Source organism: Acinonyx jubatus, chromosome A2 (assembly GCF_027475565.1).
Source record: "Acinonyx jubatus isolate Ajub_Pintada_27869175 chromosome A2, VMU_Ajub_asm_v1.0, whole genome shotgun sequence".
NCBI lineage: Eukaryota > Metazoa > Chordata > Mammalia > Carnivora > Felidae > Acinonyx > Acinonyx jubatus.
The window spans coordinates 150,950,832-150,968,793 of record NC_069383.1 but is presented as its reverse complement, the minus strand read 5'-3'; the positions used below and the strand labels follow the sequence as shown (position 1 = coordinate 150,968,793).

The 17,962-nt window shown below is 49.7% G+C and overlaps 1 protein-coding gene across 3 annotated transcripts in view; it reads right to left on the bottom strand.

The window, feature by feature from the left end:
• Positions 1 to 17,962, bottom strand: part of CDCP1 (CUB domain containing protein 1) — a 70,241-nt gene that overhangs the window by 24,986 nt on the left and 27,293 nt on the right. For all 3 annotated transcript variants that reach the window (XR_008297177.1, XR_008297176.1, XM_027038515.2), the window contains exons 2-5: positions 15,545 to 15,754; positions 10,596 to 10,958; positions 8,655 to 9,023; positions 208 to 429 (exon numbers count right to left, since the gene is read on the bottom strand). Coding sequence is in view for 1 of the 3 variants with exons in the window: in XM_027038515.2 (XP_026894316.1) it covers positions 208 to 429; positions 8,655 to 9,023; positions 10,596 to 10,958; positions 15,545 to 15,754 (1,164 nt within the window). In the remaining 2 variants the exon portion in view is untranslated. The remainder of the gene's footprint in view (positions 1 to 207; positions 430 to 8,654; positions 9,024 to 10,595; positions 10,959 to 15,544; positions 15,755 to 17,962) is intronic.

The window sequence follows — 17,962 nt, the reverse complement described above, 5'->3', positions numbered from 1 at the left end:
CCGACGCGGGGCTTGAACTCATGGACCGTGAGATCGTGACCTGAGCTGAAGTCGGATGCTCAACCGACTGAGCCACCCAGGCACCCCTGCAGGGGACATTTCTGATCAGACTGTCTATAGCCTACCCAGTGGACCCCATGGAGAAGATGGGGAGGGGCAGGGAGAGCCACCCACGGCCCCAGAGGAGCGCCAACCAAGGGGACGTACTTATGGTCTTCTCGGCGTTCGCCCACAGGCGAGTCAGGTCATCACAAAGGAAGGAGATCTTGTGTTTGGAGCCGGAGGTCAGGGTGAGGTTGGTGCTACAGGTCCGAGACTCCAGACACACGAAGCAGCCGGGGACAAACCTGCGGCTGAACTTGACGGGCCGCGGCTCGATGGTGAGCGACATGGCTTGCTCGTTGCTCAAGTCGACCATGTAGATTTTATCTGAAACCGCAAAGAGAAAACAGGTCTGAGGCACGGGTCAGCGGCCACCCGGCGGACAGGGCAAAAATTAGCACCAAACCTCTCCTGGCTGGGAAGCATTGGAAACACGTTTTATTAAGAGAATACACAAAGGGGCGCCTGGGTGGCTCAGCCGGTCAAGCGTCTGGCTTCGGCTCAGGTCATGATCTCATGGTTCAGGAGTCTGAGCCCCGCATCGGGCTCCACGCTGCTGGTGTGGAGCCTGCTTGGGATTCTCTCTCCCTCTCTCTCTGCCCTCCCCCCCCCATTTTGTGCTCTCTCTCTCTCTCCAAATAAATAAAATAAACTTTAAAAAAAAGAGAGAGAGAGAACATACAAGAACTCTAGGAGAAACTGAAAAAGAAAAATAATGGACTGAGTTTCTACCACTGCTTAACTGCTGTTACTCCTTCAAGTTCATCTTGGTCCTGGGTCACACGCACGCATATGAACGTTTTCACCTACGGAAAAGTATAGTATACATAAAATTGTATACTCGACTTTTCCTTTATTACTTTACACGGCTTTGATTATGTTTCCAGGTAGTTTTCATATTCACAAATCTTTGAAAATATTCGGTCATTTAGTGGCTGCTTGATAATGAACAAGTGATATTCGCCATCATTTATTTAAATATTTTCCTGCATAAATATTCTCTTTTTTTTTAAGTTTATTTATTTTGAGAGAGAGAGAGGAGGGAGAAGGGCAGAGAGAGAGAGGGAGAGAGAGAATCCCAGGCAAGCCCCGCACTGTCAGTGCAAAGCCCGCTGGGGGGCTCGAACCCACGAACTGTGAGATCATGACCTGAGTGGAAATGCTTAACTGACTGAGCCACACAGGCGCCCCTCCTGTATAAATATTCTCATGTGTAGTAATTAGCAGCAGTGTGCCATTAGTTCAGGGATAGAAGATTAATAGATATAATATTTCTTCATAGATATTATCATTATTCATAGATTTTATACCCATTGATATTATAATGTGGTCTCTAATAAATGCTATTATTTCCAACAAGTGAGAAAAAGATGAACCACTCCTGGCTGGGCCAGGAGAACAGTGTCTCCCATTAGTAAAATAATCAAATTAGACTGGTACTTCAAAGCAAAGAGAATATCCTTATAGATGTGGAGCAAACACAAATTATAAAAGAAAAAAGAAATGTTTAGGGGCGCCTGGGTGGCTCAGTCGGTTAAGCGCCCAACTTCCGTGATCTCACGGCTCGTGAGTCAGAGCCCCGCATCAGGTGCCGAGCTACCTGCTTGGGAGTCTCTCTCTTTGCGCCCTGGCCCCCTTTCTCTCTCTCAGAATAAATAATAAATAAACTTAAAAAAAAGTCAGCACATCAACCTTTTATTCAAGCTCCCTGTGTTCAGCTTAGCACCTCCCTATTCATGCAAATAGGATCTCTGGTTCAAAACCTTCCCTTTACCAGGGAAGAAATTCCTATCTTCTGTTGGTCTGGGGCTGGAGTGGCTACTCCAGCTTTTAGCCCTAGTTCTGGAGGTAACTTGCTGCCAACTCCTGGGCCTTTGAAAGTTTCTTCTGGAAGTTTCCCCACTGTGGGATTAGATTCTGCACTTTGGGGTCTGCTGAATCAGTTACCCATCTACATCCCACTTTGGGAAATGTGAGCATATTGTTTCCTTTCCATTTGTCATTTCCCTTGGGATTTATGCTTTTAAAAATGTTGTAAATGCCATGACAGGGTGGCTGAAGAAGGAAGCGAATCTCTCTTTAATGGGAAGTCCTCATTTTCCAATTGCTTGCCTGTTCTTCCCGTCAGAGAGTGAACTTCATGGATCTCCATGACCCGCATATCTGGCACATGGCAGAGAGTCCCTGACGTGTTAGGTTAAGCCTCATGATATCCTTGAGAGGGAGTGTGTCGGTCAGCTCGGGCTACGTTATGCTGCGGTAACAAGTGGTCCCGAAATCCAAAGGGTTAGAATACCAAAGATTTATTCTGCATTCAATGTATACATCCGTCGTGAGTTGATTGCAGTTCTGATGCCTGTCTTTTATTATTTTTTAAGTTTACTTATTTATTTATTTATTTAGAGAGCCCGTGTGGGGGAGGGGTAGAGGGAGAGGGTGAGAGAGAATCCCAAGCAGGCTCTGCGCTGCCAGCTCGGAGCTCTATGCGGAGATCCACCTCATGAACCGTGAAATCATGACTCGAGCTGAAACCAAGTGTCACAGGCTTAACCAACTGAGCCACCCAGGCACCCCTCTGGGGCATGTCTTTTTAATTCTGAGATCCAGGCTGAAGGAGAGGCCTCTGCGACACCCCGGTCTTATGATGGTGTTTGAAAGGTGAACCACAGGACATGTGCTGAAGCTTCTGCTTGGAAGTGGTACCCGCATTTCCCCTCACATCTCATTGGTTGAGGCAAACTCACGTGGCCAAGCCTGTAGCCAATGGGGGGGACGCCTGGGTGGCTCAGTCAGTTGAGCATCAGGACTCTTGGTTTCTGCTCAGGTCATGGCCTCGGGGTTCGTGGGATCGAGCCCCGCATCAGACTCTGTGCTGACAGCTCAGAGCCTGGAGCTTGTTTCGGATTCTGTGTCTCCCTCTCTCTCTCTCTGCTCCTCCCCTTGATCACATTCTGTCTCTCTCTCTCTCTCTCTCTCTCTCTCAAAAATAAACATTAAAAAAAAATTTAAAAAAAAAAAGGACCTTCCCTTTGGGAAGTTCAAAGTTGAGATGTGTTTAAGGTAATACTGCTTTTATTACCTCCATTTTATTTTTTATTTGAAAAATGTTTTAATGTGTATTTATTCTTGGCAGAGAGAGAGAGTGACAGAGTGTGAATGGGGGAGAAGCAGAGAGAGAGGGAGACACAGAATCTGAAGCAGGCTCCAGGCTCTGAGCTGTCAGTACAGAGCCCGACTCAGGGCTTGAACCTGTGAACCGGGAGATCATGACCTGAGCTAAAGTCGGCCACTCAGTGGGACTGAGCCACCCAGGTGCCCCTATTATCTCCATTTTATAAACTACGACTTTGAAGCTTAGAAAGGTTAAGTAATTTTCAGAGAGGCCTGGGTGACTCTGTCGGTTAAGAGTCCTTTGGTTTCGGCTCAGGTCATGATCTCACGGTTTGTGGGTTCGAGGCCCATGTCGGGCTCTGTGCTGACAGCACGGAGCCTGCTTGCGATTTTCTGTCTCCCTTTTGCCCCTCCCCCACTCACCGTCTATATGTCTCTCTGGATCTAAAAATAAATAAATAAACTTAAAAAAAAAAAAAAGGATTAAGGGGAGCCTGGGTGGCTCAGTGGGTTGAGCGACCGACTTCAGCTCAGGTCATGATCTCGCGGTTTGTGAGTTCGAGCCCCGCATGGGGCTCAAACCCACTAACCGCGAGATCATGACCTGAGCTGAAATCAAGAATAAGACGGTTAACTGACTGAGCCACCCAGGTGCCCCTGTTACATATTCTTTTATAGATCTTTGAGCAGACTTACGGTTTTGTTTCTCTGGGCTAATTACCCTGGAGTGAAATTTCTGGGTCATAGGTAGGTATAAGTTTGTGAGAAACTGCCAGATTGTTCTCCTAAACGATCTCACCCTCTTACCCCTCCTGCCAGCAGCGTGTGAGGCTTCCAGTGCCCCTCATGCTCGCGGACCCTTGCTGTTGCCACAGTGGCACAGCTCCTCTTTTCTTTGAGGAAGAGACACCCACTGTATACTGAGACACCCAGCGATTAAGCCAAAACAGAGAGCGGAGTTTGTTGGGGAGAACAATCCTGATTCCGGGGCAAGACAGACCTTGCATCGTGGGGAGCGTCAGGAGACCCCCGGCCTCCGTGCTAACACACTGCATGCAGCCGGTTCTCTGGTTCTGCGTATGCCTTTCATTCATTAGTCCTCTGACGAGCCTTCTTTCCACACTGAGTCTGGTTGGCTCTCAAAGTAAGTTGAGGGGTTGGGGTGCCTGGGTGGCTCGGTCAGTCGAGCGTCCGACTTCAGCTCAGGTCATGATCTCGGGGTTCACGGGTTCGAGCCCCGCATCGGGCTCTGTGCTGACAATTTGGAGCCCAGAGCCTGCTTCGGATTCTGTGTCTCCCTCGCTCTCTGCCCCTCCCCTGCTCGCGCTCTGTCTCTCTGTCTCTCGCTCTCAAAAATAAACATTAAAAGATCTTTTTTCAATGACTCGAAGGGCAGACACAGTAAATTCACGTGCTGCCTCAGGCATGTGCTCCCAGGGGGCCTCAGCTATCAGAGCAAGATGGACGTGTGCACCCCTCACCTCTCACAGATGGGAGAAATGGAAATGTCACTATTTACATTCGTAATTCTTGCCTCACCCCACCCTCACCAAGAGGAGGAGGGGTAGGTGTGACCTTGGCCAACTTACAGCTGAAAGAGACCTCCGATTTGCTCAAGGCTACATCCTGATGGAAGGTTTCCTACCGCAAGAGAATCAGCAGGTGCTTCCTCTCGGTAAAAAAACACCGGAGCTGGAGATTTGGAAAGACACCTCCCCCTTAAGAAAAAAGACAACCTTTCACTCCCTGCTACTTACGGACACTGTGGAAACCCCTGAAGGGATGAGCTTATTGACTGAAGTTTCATAAAGGCCCCTCATCATTTTTGTGGAATCTGTAGAGATTTTTTTTTTAAGTTTATGCACGTACGTTGAGAGTGGGGGAGGGGCAGAGAGAGGGAGAGAGAGTCCCAAGCAGGCTCCGTACTGTCAGCACAGAGCCCGACGCAGGGCTTGAACCATGAGATCATGACCTGAGCCGAAGTCGGACACTTAGCCGACTGAGCCACCCAGGCACCCCTCTTTTTTTTAATTTTTAAATGTTTATTTTTGAGAGGAGAGAGAGAGAGAGAGAGAGAGAGAGAGAGAGAGGGTGCTTGAGCAAGAGAAGGGCAGAGAGAGAGACGGAGACAGAGGATCCGAAGCAGGCTTTGTGTTGACAGCTGCGAGCTTGAAGTGGGGTTCAAACTCACACACCGTGAGATCATGACCTGAGCCCAAGTTGGACGCTCAGCTCCCTGAGCCACCCAGGCGCCCCTGAGCATCCAGCTCCTGATCTCAGCTTAGGTCTTGAGCTCAGGGTTGTGGGATCAAGCCCCACGTTGGACTCCATGCTGGGCATGAAGCCTACTTAAAAAACAAAAACAAAAACAAAAACAAAAACAAAAGGGCCTGGAATGTGCCAGAAACTGTGGTGGGTGTAGGAAGACGGAGGAATGAGACAAGATTCCTGATTGGGAGGAGGTTAGCGGGACACAGCTGTGCGGACAGATAAATACAACATTGTGATGAATGCAAACCCCCCCCACATGTGTGTGCTTGGGGTGCGGGCTCTGCTCTGGGCAGTTGTTTCTTCTACGGGGGCAAAGGGCGGTCAAGTGAAGGGCAGAGGCTCCTACCGAGGGACTCCGTGTCTTGAAGCAACCCCACAGCTTCTTCCTTCTCATTTCCAAGGCCAAGAAAGAGCAGAAACAAACAGCACACAGACTAGACTCCCTTCCGGAGGCAACGAGAGGCAGCAACCGTCCGGGGGCCTCCTGCGTAGACGGGAAACGCCAGGCTCTGCCTTGAGTCTCCCCCCGGAAATCCTGCCAGCCTGCTCTGCACTCCCCGCCTTGAGCCCCATGGCACACACACCCCCGAAAACTCCTGGGACGTGACCTCCTGCATCCTGCAAGTCCTGTGTCTTCTGGGTTACAGGCTGTCTCTGAGGTCAAGCGCTGGGTCTTTGATCTAGAACACGTAAGGGCGCTGACCACCTGCCAGGCACTGTGCTACCTCCTTTCATCCTTAAAACATCCCCACGAGGGCGGGCCCACCCTCTCTATTTGAAGTTGAGGAACTGAGTCACACAAAGGTGAGGTGCTCTGTCCACAGTCCCACGGCACGTAGGGAAACTGGGATTCAAATCCACGCAGGCAGATCCCACTTTACGTGAAGCCGGGACACCGCTAAACAGCTTTAAACCGCAGCTAGCGACTCTTTACTTACCTTGAAACTAAAGCCAAACCCTTCTTGATGCAGGTGAAGAAAGCCTGTTTAACAGTCTGATTCGTTGTAGAGATCAATTCAGCTGACGTTCCAGGAAATACAAGAAATCGACAGCACTTACCATAGCTGAGATGGTAAATCTCTCTGTCGCCTAAACTCAAACCCACACCGTTCTTGGGTGGTGGTTTTTAACATTCTGATGATAAAATTGTGACAGTGGGATCATGGAAATACGTCGGTGGACACACCACACACACACACACACACACACAGCTACACCTTCTACACAGTTATTATAAATCAGAAGTCATCTTGGGTCAGGACACGGTGGGGCTGGGGCACCTTGGTGGCTCAGCCAGTTAAGTGTCCAACTCTTGCTTTCGGCTCAGGTTATGACCTCACGGTTCATGAGTTCGAGCCCCTGCCCATCGGCTCTGTGATGACAGCACGGAGCCTGCTTGGGATTCTCTCTCTCCCTCTCTCTCTCTCTCTGTCCCTTCCCTGCTTGCTCTCTCTCTCTCTCTCTCTCTCTCTCAAGATAAATACAAAAACTTAAAAACAAAAATGGATGTGGTGGTGTTGCATCTTCCAGAGATGTCCAGAGGCAGCCCCTCGGGCGGGTCCCACACTGTGACTTTCCAGACATTTATCAGCTCTACTAAAATAAACACCATGGTCCCATTTAATTCCACTCTGAACTCATGTTGTACCTTTTTTTTTTTTAAGTTTATTTATTTATTTTGAGAGAGAAAAAGCACAAGTTGGGGAGGGGCAGAGAGATAAGGGAGAGCGAGAATCCCAGGCAAGCTCTACACGGTCAGCTCAGAGCCTGATGTGGGCTTGAACCCATGAACTGTGAGATCATGCCCTGAGCTGAGGTGAGAGGTTTAATCGACTGAGCCACCCAGGCTCCTTTTATTTCAACAGCTGCGCCACTCCCCGCGGAGCAAAGCTGAAGGAGGCGCTTGCTCTCAGGGGCTGACCTTGTACTTACGTGACCCTGAGGGTGAGCACCTCCAGAAGGGCAAGTAAGTGCCGCAGAGCAGGTGCTTCCTTCAATGTCGCCACCTGGGCACGTGGCCTCCCCCTACTTCCGGCCCTGACTCCCCTTTTCTAGGTTCGTGGCATCTCAGTAACTGTGTGTAGAGTGATGTAAACCCCCCACTCGGGGTTCAGAATGATCCAGAGCACAGGCTCTGGGTTCTGGGCTTGCTCTGCTCCAGACAAGCTATGTGACGTTGGGCTAGTTCTATAAGCAATCTGGGCCTCTTGGTTTTCCAGCAGTAATTGAGGGTAATACCCGCCTCCCCTCTGGGGTTGTAATAAGGATTAGCTGAGGCAGTGTAAGTGGTTGCTTAGGTCAGGGCTTGGCATGGAGTGTGTGCCCACAGTACGGATGGGGCACTCAGCCAATAAAACTGGGTTTGTTATTGCTGACGGTGGCCGTGCAATGTGAATCCTGATTCACATCGAGGGTCAAGACATGTGATACAGAAAGTAACCTCCCAATACTTTCATTAAAAACAACTTAGCCTAGGGGCGCCTGGGTGGCTCAGCGGGTGAAGTGTCCAACTTCGACTCAAGTCGTGATCTCATGGTTTGTGGGTTCGAGCCCTGCGTCGGGCTCTGTGCTGACAGCTCGGAGCCTGGAGCCTGCTTCGGATTCTGTGTCTCCCCCTCTCTCTGCCCCTCCCCCACTCGTGCTCTCTCTCTCTCTCTCTCTCTCTCTCTCTCTCAAAAATAAATAAACATTAAAAAAAGTGAAAACAACAACAACAGCTTAGCCTGGGGCCACCTGGGTGGCTCAGTCGGTTAAGTGTCCGACTCGGTTTCAGCTCTGGTCGAGATCTCGCAGTTCTTGAGTTCGAGCCCCACATCGGACTCTGCGCTGACAGTGGAGAACCTGGTTGGGCCTCTCTCTCTCCCCATCTCTCTCTGGCCCTCCCACCTTCTCTCTTTCTCTCTCTCTCTCTTTCTCAAAATAAATACACTTAAAAAAACAAATAACTTGGCCTGAATGCAAGTTTGCATTTGCTTCTCGCAGTGGGTGTTCACCAGCGAGCCTGTCCTAATGCCTGGCAACGTGTGTCCTGAAACTCTTACAGGGTCCAGAGTTCAGGTGTTCCAGAAGCCACAGGTGAGAAGCAGAAAGGGAACCTCACGCCCAGCGGACTATCCAGGAGGGAAAGAAAGAGCTGGAGGAGGAGGGAAAGGAAAGCGGGGCTCACTTACTACTTTCATTCTGTGGATGTTGGACCAAAACTTGAAACTGCAGCCGGAGGATCCCTGGGTTTTGGGCGTCTTGGTCGCAGCCCTGGAGAGACAGGTTGAAGTTCCCAGCCATGTTCCCGGGCTGCTTGTCCCCCAGCTTGAACACCTCGGGGTTGGTGGTGGAGCCCGGGATATAGTATTCAACCCGTTCCTCTTTCTTCTCGCAGTTGGAGACGTTGAAGTGAAGGAAGGAGACGCTGGCCCGCAGGTGCGGGGGAACGACGAACTGCCAGGTCATGAGCTCGTCCTCAGGGAAGCCATCCGGGTAGTTGGCAGACATCAGGGTGGCGGAACCTTCACCTTCGAACACGGATTCGATGATGCACAGCCCTATAGGGAGCGGGGCCCAAACGAGAAAAAACGGGAGGCGATGAGACCCCTGTCCTGGCTGTCGGTGGAAGGTGGGCAACGGGGTCAGGAAGAGGGGAGGGCGGCTCTCAGCTCCCGAGCTCTGGGTCTGGTCTCATCCTCGCTAAGGATACATCAGTGGCGGGTGAGGAGGTGTTTACCAACCCGGCAGGGGGAGAAAAGCACCCTAACGTGGGGCGCCTGTCCATTTCCTCGCACCGTGGCTGATTTCAAGCACGAATGTGGAGTCGGGAGCAGACGCGCAGTAGCTTGTCGCCGTATGGTGTCGCCACCGTAGAGGCACAGTCAGCGTAAATAACCTCAGGAGCACAGAGAACCGTCAAATGTGGTGAAATCATTAGGAAGTGATGAGTTCTGAGCGCGTATTACCATTGTTTCTTTTTTTTTTTTTTTAATGTTTTTTTTTTTAATGTTTTTATTTATTTTTGAGACAGAGAGAGGCAGAGCCTGAGCAGGGGAGGGGCAGAGAGAGAGGGAGACACAGAATCAGAAGCAGGCTCCAGGCTCTGATCTGTCAGCCCAGAGCCCGACTCGGGGCTCGAACTCACAGACTGTGAGCCGAAGCCGGACACTCAACCGACTGAGCCACCCAGGCGCCCCTTTTGTTTCTAATTTAACTGTGAGTTTGCGTGATTGTATCTTCATCAGCAGCTCCGTTTAAGCTTCAGCTCACAAAATTCCCGAGCAGTTTAGCACCCCCCTCTGGCAAGCCACCGACACAATTACAGAAAACGTGACGGGGTTAGACGACAGGACAAAGAAATGAGGGACGGGGTCATCAAGAGAGGTCTGTGGAGCCAATCCCACTTCGTGTTGTGCAAACAAACCTCACAGGCAACAAAGGACCAAGAAAAGAGAGTGGCATCACGGTTTGTTTATGAGGGAAGGGTGACGGGGCGCCTGGGTGGCTCAGTCGGTTAAGCATCCAACTTTGGCTCGGATCATGATCTCACGGTTCGTGAGTTCGAGCCCCAAGGCGGGCTCTGTGCTGACCGCCCGGAGCCTGGAAACTGCTCTGAGTCTATGTCTCTCTCTCGTTCTCTCTCTGCCCCTCCCCTGCTCACACACTGTCTCTCTTTCAAAAATGACTAAACGTGGGGCGCCTGGGTGGCTCAGTCGGTTAAGCGTCTGACTTTGGCTCAGGTCATGATCTCGCGGTCCGTGAGTTCGAGCCCCGCGTCGGGCTCTGGGCTGACAGCTCAGAGCCTGGAGCCTGCTTCCGATTCTGTGTCTCCCTCTCTCTCTGACCCTCCCCTGTTCATGCTCTGTCTCTCCCTGTCTCAAAAATAAATAAAATGTTAAAAAAAAATTTTTTTTTAAAATGACTAAACGTTAAAAAAATTTTTTTTCTAAATAGAGAAGGGTGACTTCACACCAGGAGATCCGCACCACTTACAGAAGAGTGAGATCTTCCTTCAAGATATTCATACCATACTGCCCAACACCTGACCGTCTAGAGCAACGGGCATTTTTTGTTTTGGTATGTTTCAGCCTCAGCAAACGGTGGGGACGGAGGAGGGGAGGTGTGCTCACGTTTTATAGAAGACCGGTTAGCGATGCTGAAGCCAGAGACGTTTCTCTTGTGGAACCACGGCAAATGTAAGGCCATTTTCACCCCTTCTTGCATTTTGATGCGGGACACAGTGCCGTTGCTGCAGAAGGTTCCGATTCTCACCACGGTGGCATCGATGCGGCCGCTGATGTTGTAAGTGACTCCGTCTGGGCAGCTCGCCCCCGGCCCCACCTGCCTCAGACGAGGGACCGAGAACTGCAGCTCTAGACCAATGCTCTTGTGAGCCTTGACGTCCCAGATGAAAGTTCTGTTGACGGCGGGCAGCACCGATGTTGACGGCTGAAGCTGGACCTCCCCGAAAGGACACGGGCCTGACATGCAGTCTGAAACACAGCCACAAGAGCAAGCTTGGTCACAGATGCTACCAGGCCACGCACTGTGCCTCTCGACCCCTGTGGGAGAAGCCGGGGGGGCACCGCCAGGCAGAGGCGTGATCTCCTGGCTGCGTGAGTGTTGGTGGCCAACAGCTCACTCTTCTCTGGGGAGTCGCCTAGGCCGGGGGAGCCCCCTTTGGCCAGAAAGCCTGAGAGTTGTCCTGCACCTACCCCTGCCCCCCAAGGTGGGTAGCAGCCCACGGCCGATCGCTGCCCAAGGCTGGGGGGAACAAGCCTGACCTCCCTGTCTCATGTGACAGCCTGGGAATGCCCTCTGACACCAGCATCAGCCTGTGGTTCCACTAGCTAAAACCACACCTTTGCTTCCTTCTTCCCTTGGCTCTACCCTGCTTTTCTCACTGCTCTGTAAGTGTCCTCCAAGGGTACTCTCTCGACAAATGACTTAAAAAAAATCCCCATCTCGGGGTGCCTGGGTGGCTCAGTCGGTTAAGCTTCTGACTTCGGCTCAGGTCATGATCTCACGGTTCATGAGTTTGAGCCCCATGTTGGGCTCTCAGCTGTCGGCATGGACAGAACACGCTTCGGATCCTCTGTCCCCTCGTCTTTCCCCCTCTCTTGCTCATTCTCCCTCTTTCTCAAAAATAAATAAACATTAAAAATAATTAAAACATTTTTTTAACGTTTTATTTTTTGAGAGACAGAGCACGAGCAGGGGAGGGGCAGAGAGAGAGGGAGACACAAAATCTACAGCAGGCTCCAGGCTCTGAGCTGTCTGCACAGGGCCCGATGCGGGGCTCGAACCCACAAGCTGCAAGTTCATGACCTGAACCAAAGTCAGAGGCTTAACGGACTGAGCCACCCAGGTGCCCCCCCGCCGCCTCTTTTTTTAAAGGCTAGCAGCTGATGACATCCTCTGATGTACTTTTGTTTCCCAAGACTCTTAAGACAAAGCAAGAACGCTGTTCTCGAGGAGGAAGGAAGCATGTGGAAGAAGGGACAGAGAGCAGACACAGAATAGTAAGGCTTCCGTTGTCTCCCGTGCAGGGAATCTGAACGGTGCCTTGGCTTCCGGCCACTCTAAGGGGACCCTTCGAACCCTTACTGCTGCTCCAGTGGGGTGTCCAAAAGCACCGGCAACGTGAAGCAGGATCATGGGAGTCTTTCAGAGCTGTCTGAGGACCCCCTGAGGTCATTCACGCCCAAACACTCATTTTTGCAAAGCAGTCCTGGAACCTCGGTGACAAGTGTGTTTGCAACGCACAGCCCCCCAGGAGGAAAGCCCGGGCTGTGGCTGGTCCGCCCGAGTTCATGCCAGCACAGTGTGCTGCCTGACCTACAAAACAGGGTTAGATAACAAGGTGACGGAGTTGGCTAAAATTAGATTTTGTGTGTGGGTAAGGATAGTACCTGTTTTTAGGAGCTCGGGGAAACTCCACTCCGTGAAGCCGTTTCTTTCTGGGCTTTGCAGCCACGCCTCCAGTGTGCCCAGGGCCCCATGGAGTGGCTCCTGCTGGGCTCCTGTGGGATCCCTTCACCCTATTTAGACAGTGGTTTTCTTTTTTAGGCTCTGGCGCATTTTGATGTGAGGGTTGGAAGAGCTTTATTCCATGAGTCGGGAAATGCCACCTCTTTCTGTGCTCTAGAACAGGGAGGGGGTCAGCAAATCACAGCTCGTGGGCTCAGTCCAGCCCAATACCTGCTACTGAGAAGAGACATGTGGGACGGCGCTGCCCATACGTTCAGCTGTTATCCGTGGCTGATTTCGTGCTGTCCCAGCGCGGAGCTCAGTGGTTGGGCGGAGACGCTCTGAGATATTTACCATCCCGTCTTTTACAGAAAAGGTTTGCCAACCCTCTCCTAGAATGTTCTTTTTTTTTTTTAATTTGAAGAGGACACGGAGAGAGAATCCCAAACAAAATCGAAAATCAAGAGTCGGGTACTCAACTGACTGAGCCACCCAGGTGCCCCTAGAACGGTTTAAATATTATAGAAATGATCTTCTCCTCGATGTATTATAGGATCCTCTATGAAACCATCTCTAATAAACCCAAACGCCACTTTCCTCCATCTTGCACATTTTTTTCCAACCTCCTCCTCGGTTATTTATTGATTTGGGTTTCCTACCTTTCTTTAAAAATTTTTTTTTTTCAACGTTTATTTATTTTTGGGACAGAGAGAAACAGAGCATGAACGGGTGAGGGGCAGAGAGAGAGGGAGACACAGAATCGGAAACAGGCTCCAGGCTCTGAGCCATCAGCCCAGAGCCCGACGCGGGGCTCGAACTCACGGACCGCGAGATCGTGACCTGGCCGAAGTCGGACGCCCAACCGACTGCGCCACCCAGGCGCCCCCTTTTTTTTTTTTTTTAATTTTTTTTTGGGGGTTTCCTACCTTTCTATGAGTCAATCTGGCTCACTGAATTTTCCCTGAAAATTATTCCTTTTATTCAGATTTTCACATTTCTACCATAATGCTGTACACAGTCTATTTCAGAAATCGCCTCTGTAAATGTCACGAAAGCAACATTTAGCCTTTCAAAGCTGTACATTTGTATTTTCTCTGTCTTTTTTCCAGCAGACTAGTCAGAGATCTGTCTATTTAATTAGTCTTTACAGAGAACCACACCTTAGCTTTAGTTACCAGATGGAGTTTCAAAAGCTGCTGGTAAGCACTTTAATTTCTTTTCTTTTTCTGAATGCCTTCTTCCTAAGGTTTATTTCACCCCTTTCCTTGCTTATCTATTGCCTGATTCATTTATTTTCAATGGAAAGCAAAGAAATTTAAAAAAACTTAATGTTTATTTATTTTTGAGAGAGAGAGAGAGAGAGAGAGAGAGAGAGCGTGAGCAGGGGAGAGGCAGAGAGTGAGAGAGACATAGAATCTGAAGCAGGCTCCAGGCTCTGAGCTGTCAGCACAGAGCCCAATGCGGGGCTCGAACTCAGAAACCGTGAGATCGTGACCTGAGCAGAAGTCGGACGCTCAACCCACTGAGCCACCCAGATGCTCCAGCAAAGACATTTTTTGAGTATGGCTTTGATTGGATCCCAAATAGTGTTCTCCTTGATGTTACGACATCTATGTTCCTAGCTGGCATGCCCATCTTAAAACGATTAGGAAATTATACATTTAATTCTTTCTGCCTGGTTATTATATCTTATGTTAATCTCTCATCCCAAGTTCAAGTTGTGAGTAATAGTAATAATGTCAGAGTCATAGTTTGTCGAATCCTTGTGTGTCAAACATCATCAGTGTATTAGTTTATTTCACCCTCATGAGAACCCTACTGGTTGGTACAATGACTCTTATTTCACAGACTAAAAAACTAAGTCACAAAGCAGTTAAGTGACTTATACAAAGCCATGTGATGAGCTCACATGACCAGGAGCCTGAAGCTTGAAGCCAGACCAGATCCCTCAGCCTCAAAAATTCTGTTTTTCCCCATCGTGCTTCGCGGACCCACCTCTCCACCCTTATCTGCTCAACCCTCCAATTCCTTTTCTTTTTTTAAAAAGATTTTATTTTTAAGTCATCTCTACATCCAACATGGGACTCAAACCCTGAGATCAAGAGTTGCACGTTCCACCCGACTAGGCCAGCCAGGCGCCCCTCCAATTTCTTTGTCTTCCAACTCCTTGCTTTTTGCTCCTTGTCGGCAAAATTTTAGCCTACAATTAAATTAGTTTAAATTTGAGGGGCGCCTGGGTGGCTCAGCCGGTTGAGTGTCCGACTTCGGCTCAGGTCATGATCTCACGGTTCATGAGTTCGAGCCCCGTGTCAGGCTCTGTGCTGACAGCTCGGAGCCTGGAGCCTGCTTTGGATTCTGTATCTCCTCTCTCTGCCCCTTCCCAGCTCACGCTCTGTCTCTCTCTGTCTCTCCAAAATGAATAAATGGTAAAAAAATTAAAAAATAATAAATTAGCTGAAATTTGAGTTAAATTAGCTTTAAGGTTTTCGTTTAAAAACTTTGAACCTCAGTTGAAAAACACTTTAGCACATCGGCTGGAGCATCCCAGACCTGAAGATCTGAAGTTCTATCAAGAAACAGTGTGGTGGGGCGCCTGCGGGGGTTGGGGGAGGCTCAGTCTGTTCCAGCGTCTGACTCTTGATTTTGGCTCAGGTTACAATCTCATGGTTTGTGAGACTGAGACCCGCCTTGGGCTCTGCCCTGACCAAGGGGAGCCTGCTTGGAATTCTCTGTCTCCTCCCTCCCCCCGTCTGCCCCTCCCCCTCTTGTGCACTCGAGTGCATGCTCTAAATGAATGAATGAATGAATAGAAACCATGCAGCACAGTGGTGGCAGGCAAATCCTGGGGCCAGAATACCTCAGTGCTTGTCCTGCTGCTTTAGTCGCTATGTCATTTTAGACAAGTTACCGTCTTGGTGAGTTTCTCACAGGGCTGTTTTGGAGATTCAAGACCTTAACCTGTGTAAAGCACTCAAAACCATACATGGCCACATAACAGCTAAACAGAGTGTGGAGTTTCAGAACAGCTCTTACCTCCCTAGCATTAGAGACCGGCTCAGCACCGGAAAGAGAGGCAGGGAGGCCAAACAGGTCACGAGTGTGTACTTACCAATATTCTTCTGGATCTCGATGACAAAGTGCTTCTCTGGGTCTCGGCAGTTAAAGGAAAAGACCGCCTTTTCTCCGGATTTGATGGTCAATGTGGTTAAGTGTCCTTTAGTACTGATGATGTAACAGGGTTTCACCGGCAGCGTGGGGGTCCCAGGTTTTATGAGAACCGTAATGCCACTTCCGTGTGGCAGAGCAATCTCGGAAGCTTCTGGAAGAAGGAAGAAAAATGGGAGTGAGCAGGAGGCTTTAGATCTCCAAACGTGCTGCCCTCCCCCACCACCCCGCTGGTCCAGGGAGCCCCCAACTTTGACACCTTTGTTCCCTCCCTCCTGGTCTGAGAAGGAGAGTGATGTAAAATAAAATGTCAGTGCTGTCCTTACCGATGGGAAAGTGCCAGGCTATGGCCGATGGGGTGCTGACAAGTATCTCTTGTTTGCTTTATTGAAAAAAACCTTTTTTTAAGTTTATTGATTTTTGAGAGACAGAGCATGAGTGGGGGAGGGACAGAGAGAGAGGGAGACACGGAATCCGAAGCAGGCTCCAGGCTCCGAGCAGTCAGCGCAGAGCCCAATGCGGGGTCTGAACTCACGAACTGTGAGATCATGACCTGAGCCGAAGTCGGATGCTTAACCGACTGAGCCACCCAGGTACCCCTCTTGTTTGCTTTATTAATGTTTCTAAAAATTAAAAACACTGCACCACATCCTAGATGCCTTGAGCAGTATATATTCACGTACCCCATCTATGCAGCATTAAACAGCAATCAGAGACACTGTCACACCTCTTCTCAATATGACCAGAGACGAAAGTCCACGTACAGTCTATGTACACAGGGACATATTTGTTTGCAACGAGCCGCTGTCTCCTGCCCTGAGCGCTTCACATGCCCAGGATATGCCTATATTCAGTAGTGGAGGCTAGGAAAATGTTTGCAGAAATTAGATACAAACATGTTGTGTCAACCAACTTTGAAAGAGCTGAAGAGCGCTAATACCGTAGACTGGGGTTCTGCAAAATGATCTGAATGGACAACACCAAGCCGGCGAGACGGCAGTTGATCATTGAACAGAGGGGTACGTACCGGTCAGGACGGGGCCCTGATTCACGAACAAGTGCCATCTCGGCCCCTTCTGTGACTTGGATCCTGATTTGGGGTCACTGAGTAGCTGACGGCCTGGGGGCAGTGGATGATGGGGCAGTCATGTGTAGGGGAGTCCCGTGGAGGGAACCCAGGGGCTCGTGGAGACGTGTGGGGCTGATGTGGGTGTTCTGTTCCACCACGTTCTGGCACAAAGGACAGTTAGTACCTGTTATGGCACTTGCCCATGGAAGGTGCCCAGTAAGTCTTCAGCCAATGAATCAATAGCAATCTAACCAGCTATGCTTTTCCCACCCTTTTGAAAAATTTATTTTGGGGCACCTGGGTGGCTCAGTCATTTACGCATCTGACTTCAGCTCAGGTCATGATTTCACGGTCCATGAGTTCGAGCCCTGTGTCAGGCTCTGTGCTGACAGCTCAGAGCCTGGAGCCTGCTTTGGATTCTGTGTCTCCCTCTCTCTCTGCCCCTCCCCTGCTCTCACTCTGTCTCTCTCTGTCTCTCAAACATGAATAAATGTTAAAAAAAAACTTTTTAAAAGCAAATTTATTAAGGGGCGCCTGGGTGGCTCAGTTGGTTAAGCGTCCGACTCTTGTTTTCAGTTCAGGTCATGACCTCATGGTTCGTGGGTTCAAGCCCCCACCTAGGGCTTGGTGCTGACCGTGAAGCCTGCTTGGGATTCTCTCTCTCCCCCTCTCTCTGCCCCTCCCCTGCTCACGTGAGCACGTGCTGTGTCTCTCTCGGGCACTCTCTCTCTCAAAATAAAAAATAAATAAAATCAACTTTATTGAGCTGTAGTTTACGTACATTAAAAAGGACCCACTCATTTTAAGAGTTTTGACAGATGTATATACACATGACCACTATCACAATCAAGATCTAAAAAATTTTCATGGTCCCTAAACGTTCCTTTAATGTCCCCTTTGCAGTCAACTTCGGCTTCTGGTCCCAGAAAACTTATCGGTTGGTTTTGCCCGATCCAGACCTTCATATAAACAGAATCCTACAGTATATTCTCTTTGGTACCTGGTTTCTTTGCTTAGCACGTTTGTGAGATCAATCCACTGTTCCCTCAGGGATTAGTACTTTGTTTCTTTTTATTCCTAAGTAGTGTTGTATTGTCTGTATAGACCATGGTGTATTTATTTCCATGCACCTGTTGGGTGATAAGTGAGTTCCTTCTAGTTTTTTGACCAGCCCCTTGCTTCATTTGGATCAAAACTGCTAGCCTGCATGAGGGCTACACGCACTTTCCTCCCATGGGAAGGTATGAACCCACTTGCATTCCCCAGGCCAGCAGCTACGTGATAAAATGTTGG